The sequence below is a fragment of the Ctenocephalides felis genome, unplaced genomic scaffold (assembly GCF_003426905.1).
Source record: "Ctenocephalides felis isolate EL2017-DRISC unplaced genomic scaffold, ASM342690v1 CF-g0.4_SCAFFOLD_01604, whole genome shotgun sequence".
NCBI lineage: Eukaryota > Metazoa > Arthropoda > Insecta > Siphonaptera > Pulicidae > Ctenocephalides > Ctenocephalides felis.
This window is the reverse complement of record NW_020537758.1, coordinates 46,234,129-46,244,499: the sequence shown is the minus strand read 5'-3', so window position 1 is coordinate 46,244,499 and position 10,371 is coordinate 46,234,129. Positions and strand designations below refer to the sequence as shown.

At 29.1% G+C, this 10,371-nt stretch overlaps 1 protein-coding gene across 1 annotated transcript in view; it reads left to right on the top strand.

Annotated features, from left to right (window-relative positions):
• Window positions 1–10,371, top strand: part of LOC113373015 (protein big brother-like) — a 38,279-nt gene that overhangs the window by 3,851 nt on the left and 24,057 nt on the right. The window contains 2 exon segments of the mRNA XM_026613352.1: window positions 6,031–6,165; window positions 6,168–6,227. Coding sequence (XP_026469137.1) covers window positions 6,031–6,165; window positions 6,168–6,227 — 195 coding nt within the window.

The window sequence follows — 10,371 nt, the reverse complement described above, 5'->3', positions numbered from 1 at the left end:
TTTTGAGAGAAACGGAGCATCCGATTTGAATGTTCTAAAAAACATTCAATTAGTAATGATTGCCAGAAGTGTTTATCAGATTTTGGCTAAGGCAGGCCCAGCCATTTCGAAGATACGAAGCTAAATGTGCAAAAATGGCAGTTTTGAGAGAACTAAGCGTCTCCGATTTAAATGATTCAAAAAACTTCTGCTTTTTTTAACAAAATAATTGATTTTGGAAATAAAAATTTGTCTCAACTTTTTTTTTCAATTTTTTTTCCAAAAAAATTTTGTTTGTATATCGAAAATAATTCAGATTTCATTTTTAATTCTGACTAAAGTTCTAATATACTTTGAACAAATAATTTCAACTTTGCAATTCAGTTTATATAATTCTTATAAATATTAGACAATGTTACAATATTAATAATAATCTATTTCCAAACATTCAGTATTCCTTGAAAATTTTGTTACGGTACGGGAAGTTCCAGCAATTTGCCTTAAGGCACGATGCCATACACGCAACGAGTTTAACACTTCAATCTTACCAAGATAATAGCTTTGTACAAGTAAAAACAAAACTTATTTATATGAAATATAAAGCGAATATAGTTGACAAAATCATGAATTGACAAAATTTATTTATTATCAAATAATATGACAAATTTCCAACACCATCCTATTTGTTTGGTTATATCTATTCATTTAAAACTACAACCTTTCCAAGATCATAGCTTTGTACAAGTAAAAACAAAACTTATTTGTGTGAAATATAAAGCGACTATGATCATACTATGATTGACAAAATTATGAATTAACAAAATTTATTTATTTCAAGTAAAAACAAAACTTATTTATGTGAAATATAAAGCGAATATGGTTGACAACATCATGAATTGACAAAATTTATTTATTATCAAATAATATGACAAATTTCTAACACCACCCTATTTGTTTGGTTATATCTATCTATCTAAAACTTCAAGCTTCACGAGATAATAGGATATTCAATACGTCACCTTTGACAAAAAATACGTATCATTGTATAAAATTCAGCTCTATTAGCACAAAACAATCCTTGCACAGAATACATCTGTACTTTGTACAACGTACGTAATACACGTTGTCATTCAAAAGCTCATTCATGCATTTCGTTTAGCTGCTTCATTTTCGTTTTCTATTTTTTCTTCAATGTTATTCAATTGAATTTGTCCTCACGCCCCACCAGGCACCATTCCCTGGTCTCTTCGCTAACCACACCCTACATCGAGGCGGCGCTTCTGGTTAGCTCAGGACACATTCGGTCGAACCGCTTCAGTACGGTTCCGACCAGACCACGGTGCGGTTGAGAGATAGGCGATTGATTTTATGTTGGATCATCGTATTAAATTAATCAGTTTTTCCTACCCGCCCGTCGTGATACGTTTAAATCAGTTGTTATTCTAACTTGGTGTTTATCAGTGCTTAAGACAGTTTTTTTTGAGTTTGTGTTAAATTTAATATTTTCAAAATGCAAGCCAGAACGATCCTTCGATTTTGGCAGCGTGTTGCCTTTTGAGCCCAATTGCGTTGTACGAACAACCTAAAACTAGGTTTATTTTCAAATGCGAGAGTGTGCGGATCAAAAAGGAAAATTTGAATCTGATGAATTGTTCAGACGTCTCAGCCGGGAAAGTGAGGTTGGTAAATTTAAATAAAAAAAAACCTTTAGTTTAATTGTTGTATGGAGGCCTACTGTTGGAAAACATCTATATTTGCTTGTCTGGCTGTGACAGGCTTCTTGCTGTGATTATGTATAAAAGATAAGATTATTTTTGAAGTGTTTAATATATTAATTTTAAATATGCCTTAACACTATATGGAAAATGCAAAAAATATATGGTCATCCCTACGTCTGTCAAAAAATCTATATTTATTTTGACCTATTATCTGGTCTATTATCTATTGTCCAGTATATTTTCACAATTTTAACACAATATAGAGTAATTTTGTTATTTCTATTTGTAATAGTGCATTGATTTATTAAATCTTTTTTAAATCCTGTTAACAATTCACTACATTTATGAAATGCATTGAAAGTTTAATTTGAAGTTCATCTCTCTAGAAATTTCAAGAGCGAAATAATGGTTGTTCTTTTCAAAGTGCTTCAAATATTTATTTTAAATATTAATATGTTGTAACAATATTTGGACAATGAATAAAATATGTTTTTTTTTTCTCTGTCAAAAAATCTATATTTACTTTGAATACTGTAAAGCGATTTTTAAAAAACAATATAGAAAATATATTTTTACAATAATTATTCTGATAATTTTGCTATTTAATCTAATTCAATATGTATTTCTTTTAATTTGTTGCAATTTTGTATAGACTATGAGTAAAGTTCAAGGTAACAAGTATTAATAATTGTGTATAAATAATTTAAATGAATTAATTTTTCATCATATCATATCATCATAAATTTAATTTGAAGATCTTCACACTAGAAAATTCAAGAGAAATATTAGTTTTTATTTTCAAAGTGCTTCATATATTTATTTTAAATATTAATATGTTGTAACAATATTTGGACAATGCATAAAATATGTTTTTTTTCTCTGTCAAAAATCTATGTTTTGAATACTGTAAAGCGAGTTTTAAAAAACAATATAGAAAATATATTTTTACAATAATTATTCTGATAATTTTGCTATTTAATCTAAATCAATGTGTATTTCTTTTAATTTGTTTCAATTTTAGTATTAATAATTGTCGGAAAGGTCAAAATTTAAATGAATTAATTTTTCATCATATCTATTTTAACTTATTAACTAGGCACAAAAAAGACAGATTTATCAGCCTGTTATCAATAATCAGCAATTTTAAAACAAAAATATATTTAAAATATCCTGATATTTTTTCTATTTTCTATTAAGATATTAGGATTTTAGTTTCTTCAGCATTTTATTCATTCTGATTGTAAATCAATTAGTTTATATTGCCTATTCATAAATATTTATACAAATTTAAATATTCTTGTCTACTCAGTGTCATTAAAATTAATTGACCTGAAAAGCAATAAAACGAATAAAAAACAAGTCACGTCATGCAATCGGAGTAGTAAAGTAAAACGAATGATCAGAATACATTTATAGCTTGTTTACTGCAATTATAGAATCGTTTAAATGATTCTAAACGTCTCACTTGGTTTTATTTGACATTAAAACATTTTAATTATAGAAGGAGAATAAGAAAATCGATTGAAAAATTATGTATGCCGATAGTATTGCGAAATCTGATTAAAAAAATTTATATTATGTCTTATTTATATTATATTATAATTTTATATTTGAACTTGATAAATTTCTTTGTTATAATTTGGAGGTAATAAGTTTAATTGATAAGTAAACTTACGCCGATCCTTGAGATCAATGAGTAAATTTTATTGTCATCCTGATAATCGATTTTAATTAGAACACCTAGTAACTACAATCAATATAGTTTACTGGTGCTTGCATAAGTAACAGGTTTTTAATTGAACTAATAGATCAATTATTTTATATTATTAATTGCAAAAAACTATTTACCAAGTAGCTAATTAAATTGTTTTCGCGTTTAATGAAAATAAGCGTTTCAAGACTTCATTACAAACTACCATGATGAATAGGATAATTAACTATAAAAACAAATGCATCTATTTGATTTCTCTGTTTCTATATACAAATTAACGACGTCCTTGCTTATATTAGCCAATACAAAGAGAAAAGTCAATAAATAAAAATTCATTAATTATAATTCGTCATTCGTTCTTAGAATGCTTATATACATAATATTGAAACAAATCTTTTCAACGCATTTTTATTCAAACGCTTCGAGTTGCTTGTTTGCATATCAATTAGCTGGAACACTCATTCACGGGGATTTCTACCTAACACAGAAATAATTATATATATATATATAATATATATATATATATATATATATATATATAAATATAAATATAATATGTACAAACAATCCAAATACGTACAAATAATGCTAAATTTGGAAATTGCAGGCGCAATTTTATGTTTTATTTATCAAAACAAATTTATTTAACTTTAATTGAAAGTATATTATACAATCGTTTTATTTAGAACTAAATCGTACTATGGATTTCAACATATTGATTGTTCCCTAATTATAAATTTGAGAAATATTCATTAATTAAAAAAATTAACGGTAACATGAAAATGTTTGTTCAAAAATCTAATTTTTCAGAGTAAATTTTTTCAAAAATGTTAATCCAGTTCCAGCAATTTGCCTTAAGGCAAGATGCCATGCGCCTCACTAGTTAATCTTTAAATCAATCTGTAAATTTCCATTTACTTTGAGAAAAGATAGATGTGAGTTGAAACAGCTTAAAGCTAGTCTACTTATAATTTCAATTATAGGATACATAAATATGACAACTGACTCGTATTTCTTTTGTGCAGGTATATTAACAAAAAAAAGATAAATTAATTATATATCTATTTATCTAAAAGTAAAAAAAAATATTACCTAAATCACTGAAGTTTGACCCACTGAAGAAGACAGTAGAGAGACACTACTACGTCGAGATGCGCTCAAATGTATAAACGAGATTTATATGTAAATGCTTATGAAAAGGAAATACCAGAGTGATTGTACCAACTTTTATACCGCGAATCAACACATGACGCATACTTACATTTGATGTGTCACAAGCATTTTTATTTATGTGTTTTATACTAGATACACAATAATTCAAAAATAAATTAATTTGAACGGATACTATGTAATCATGATTTGGGATGATATCAGGCTGTTTAAACAACTTGTACTCGAAACGAAAGAGAAAGTTAAGGTAACCAAGAATAAACTAAATTGCAAAATTATTTTGGGACGTTAATTTTTTAATTATCCAATTTTTAATACAAAATTTTAAGGAAAAGTTGTGAAGTGTATACCAATTAGATAAGGGGAAAATATGCCTCTTTGTCTTTAGTTCTTCAACATCAAATGTTTCATATTGCTTATTTCATAAAATTCAATATTGACTAGTATTTTTACTAGGATAAAATGTACAAGTTAAGGATATAAATAACAATTGAAGGATAAGATTTAACAATTTTTAAGGGGCACAACTAGTGTGAAATTTTCAAAAAATCGAATTTTCAATTTTTCCATATTTCGATAGGTTATAGTATCGAAATATGTTATGGCAGTCCAAAAACGACCGAAATTTTGGTAAAATTGTTTTTTTTTGTGAAGGGCTTTTTTTGTCGCGCCGTTGGAGATCGACGATAACTTAAAAAATATTTAATTTTTTGCTTAAAAATTTTACTATGTATTCTTAAAACATGTATAAATATATTCCTAAAATTTTGAAATAACTAATAAAGAAGTTTTTCTAATATAAATTCCCTAAAATTTCCTTTTTTAAGGTGGTTACACTAGTTGTGCCCCTTAAGGACAAAATTTGAAGTGTCTAACTAACAATAAGTATAAAAAATGTATATCATTAATACTTCAAGCGTTAAACCAAGCGTTTCATAATGCTCGTGTCATAAAATTTATGCCAAATAGTTCCCCCAGCTCTCCTTCTATAACAAAATCTATCCACAATATTATTTCTCGAAGAAGAAAGTTTTATTCTGATTAAAAAAAGTTATTACAGCATCGTCCAACGTATTCTCAACTACACCGATGACTATTATCTTCTAATTCATTAAAAAACAAATATCAAATTAGACGTGGTTTTTGTAATCAAGACAAGAGGTTGTCGTAATGACACCAGAACAAAAAATCATATATCATTACCGAAATACTAATTGCGTTATATTTGTGCGATACCGTTAGCGAAAGCTTATGTGGTTTCCTGTTGTTTTTTTTGCAATAATTAATTTTTACCTAATTAGATTTTGAATGAAAGTAATAAATTGATTATTCATTATCCCTAGCAACATTAACGATTTGTTTTAGAAACTAACAATTAACGCCAATTATCCAAAATGACTAGATAAATATGTTGCAAGATTCCTTCCTAAATGCTATTTTTTTTCTCGACAGATAAGATACACAGGCTTCCGCGATCGGCCTCAGGAAGAGCGTCAAGTTCGCTTCCAAAACGGATGCCGCGAGGGACGCACGGAGATCGCCTTTGCCGCTACTGGCACGAATTTGCAGTTGGTTTTAACGCCGGACTTTCAAGCGGCGGGTACACGCAAACCGAAAGGGAATGCGATTTTGATAAAGAACACGGAAAGGTCAGTCAATAAATATTAAGTAATTATATAAATTTAATCAGCTGTAACGTTGATCGCAGGGTCATGAGAAAAATAGAAAAATTTGATGAACAAATATTGGATTAATTTAGGGACTCTCTGTATGTTTATAAACACAGTAATATATTACAACTATTTTTGATTTAAATTATTAATAATTGATTATTTAAGTTATCTTATGATCCTACTTTCAAAAGACAGATTTATCCTTGTTTTTAATTAACTTGTTTCAATTCTTCTTACAATATAAAGCATATCAATATAACTTTTTAACACGCAAACACAACCAAAGAATCGAATGTTGCCAAAAGTCACAAGCAAATTGTTACGACATATGTTGCGCAGCCTTCTTCTCTTATTATCTTTGCCTTTTTTTTGTAAAAAAAAAAAGAATATTTTATTTCGTGTTCGGTCTTCCGAGACAATCCCAATTTTGACCTTGTCTTGCATCAGTCAGATGATCCTCGCAAAAAATAAAAGTCAGGTATACTTTGAAGTTTCTTCTTATTTAGGCAATTTCTTTGTTAAATAGATAGATAAATTATAAATTAGATTTTTAATGTTCTCAATAGAGACAAATAACAAAAAAAAATTATTTGAAGCATATCTCACTTACTAATCGTATTGTTAAACGTATAATTTTACGATATGAAATATTAAAGTATGGGCTAAAACGTTATTTGGCAAGGCTATTGCTTTGGCATTGTAATTCTTATTCTAATTCGTATTCTTATTCAACTGAGCATTTTTAACTATTTATATACTAATGTTTAATAATCGCCAAATATTCACTGAGAGTCCATGTAGAACAATTGTAAATATTATGTTGAAAAAAAACTTCATATCGTCTTAAAGAAATATATGTCATATTTTTACTATCATATATCAATTCCCTTTATTTTTCTTAATTTTTGTGCACTCATACAAATACAAACTAGTGAGGTGTATGGCCTCGTGTCTTAAGGCAAATTGCTGGAACTTTCCGTACCATAATGTTCGAGGAATATTGAATGTTTTCAAATAGATTATTATAAATATTGTAACATTGTCTAATATTTATAAGAATTATATAAATTAAATTGCAAAGTTGAAATTATTTGTTTAAAGTATATTAGAACTATAGTCAGAATTAAAAATAAAATCTGAATTATTTTCGATATACAAAAAAAAAATTTTTTTTTAAAAAATAATTGAAAAAACTATTTTTTGAAACACAACTTTTTTTTCAAAATCAACTATTTTATTAAAACAAGCAGAAAGTTCTTTGAATCATTTAGATAGGACGCTTAGTTCTTTCAAAAACTGCCATTTTTGGCACATTTAGCTCTGTATCTTTGAAATGGCTGCCTTTGCCAAAAACTAATAACCACTTCTCCCAATCATTACTAATTGATTGTTTTTTTTAGATCATTTAAATAGGATGCCCCGTTCTCTCAAAAACTCGATTTCTTTTTTCTGCACTCTTTGCTTTTTATCTCTGTAACTACTGGACCCGCCTCTGCTAAAAACTAATCAACACATCTCCCTATTAATAGGAATCGAATATTTTTTGAATCATTCAAATCGGTTGATCCGTGCGCCCGAAAACGTGATCGAAAAAATTCGGACGCACAAAACACGCTCACACACACATCAATTTTTTCTGAGGTGTGCCAAAATGTTTAGAAACCTTCAAAACGTCGAGAAATGTAAAATTTGTAATTTCGATTTTTGAACGATTTCAATAACTTACCCTACGGAAAGTTAATAACAAATACAATTAACAATACACATTTTGCACAAATATTTAATTTTCATCTCGGAAATCTCACACGATTTGCAAAGCTTTGATGATTTTCGTGATGTATGGCACGCCCAGCTTAGAATTTTTTAACAAAAAATAGATCTAGGCGGACGGACAACTAAACCCAAAAGTGCGATCGTTTGACCCTTCGAACAAAACTTGTCTGACCGGAAACAAGTTGCCATGTTGAATTATAGTGTTTCCGTTACACCGTCGGTGTCAAAAACACGCGCGAGCGACGCACATGAATGAGCAAAAAAGAAGCGCAGGACTTTTGAGAACAGGATAAAATTTGAAAATTTATCGGTGATATTTGTAATATATTCAGCGTAAGATCCTGAAGATTTCACTTATCATGAAGTCCTTTTGTTCAAAATGTTCCCTCACAATTCGTATTTCATGTTGGTTAAATAATGTAACTATTATTTCGTACAATCTCTTTAAAAAATTACTTTGAATCTGATACTTTAAGCTCCTAGCTTCTCTGTAGTAAATTGTTTATTACTTTATATTAAATTTGCACTTTATTCATCTAAATTATTTCTAATTTGTTAGACTGTACGTTATAAAGCGAATGTAGGGTAGGGCGGGGCTAGTTGAGCAAATTTTTTACTTAAACGGATGTAGCTCCTGAATGAAAAGTCTCAATAAATTGCTATACGGCTTAATAGATTTGTTGCTTATTGCTTAACAAAACTATTAATACTATTTTTTGGTAATAAGTAAAATTTAAAAGCTACAGCTGTTTAAATGCAAAAAGTCAAGTATGCTTAATGTACCCCATAGGTGGGGCAAGTTGAGCACTAAGAAAGTATAATGAAATCATAGGTTCAATGTCGATTAATGATGAAATTAAATAAGTTTTTAATAACCAGTTCTATATTTATAGTCTTTATTGACAGAGAAAACAAAACTTATAGTAATTTGCTTTGAATAATTAACGAAAAGGAGAATCAATCAAAGGAATTATTTTACCAATATATTAAGTATTTTTGTTTAAAATCATTATTTCTTTATATTATTACTCATAGACTTAGCTTAAGTCTTAAAAATAATAATTAATTTCTGGAAGTTAATGGTAATTGTCTTAGTGACAGAACAACTTTAGCAACTATGCTCAACTAACCCCAACTTGGAATTTCAAAATAAAAGTGAGTTTATAAAAAAACGTGAGAATTATACCCAGAATCTCTGTGCATATTAAATGTACTATAATTATATGGAAGAATAACATTTACCCGATTAAAAATAAATAACATTTGATTAAACCAGACGAAAACTCGTGATGAATGACTTTTTTACTTTTTGGTCTCAAAATAAACAAAACGCCCGTGAGCCTCACTCATTTGTCCAGCGGCCACTTGCGATCGCGGGATGTTTATTTCTCCCAAACCTCTATCGTTCCGCCATATAATGCCTAAACGGACGGTGATTGGTTTTCAAGATATTTCGATTGCTCAACTTGCCCCTATGCTCAACTAGCCCCGCTCTACCCTACTTGAAACTATTATAAAGGCAAAGTGAGTATTATTCCTACGGCACAGTCATCCCGCTGCTGTGTGTGCTTTATGCCTCCGCCTACCATAGCCGCACATCCTAAGGTTGCAAAAGCACTTAAATGATTAATTAGTCTCATCAAATCTGCACACATTTATATTACCTTCCTACCCATGTATATACATTACATAATCCTACTCAAGCGAATGTGTATGCTTAGCCTACGCCTCACATTACACGTAGACCTATTACGGATTACGGGCCACTCCAGATTAAACATCACATATTCCGAGCCATAACATTTTGTATATTATCTATTCCGCCGGATTCAACGTAACGACCGTCGTAAAACTCAGCTCTCATCTCAAACGCAAAATCCTTCCACTTTATACCAAAACACATACGTAAAGGAAGGGTATAAAATACAAGTGTATCTGATATCAAAAGCTATCGTATTAAATATTAAGGACTTTCGTGCTGCCATACTTGTTATTAGGAATGTATGTGTGGCTTTGAGAGGCATGATGTCCAGGAAGAATCTTATGAAAAATATACTTTATAAATAGAGATTTGCTTATTGTATCTCTATTATTTTTTCTTTTAATTTCTTTAAATTTAGTTATTTAGTTATAGTTAATTTTATTTGGTTCCAAGACAAAAAAATCTATTCCGAAATTCAAAGTTTGGATTTCTTCCCAATTAATAGATTCGATTCGTTTTTAAACTAGCTGTAAGTGGAATTCTGTCTTGAGGCAATTAAGGCATCGTGCCTTAAGGCAAATTGCTGGAACTTCCCGTACCGTAACGAAATGTTCAAGGAATACTGAATGTTTTCAAATAAATTAT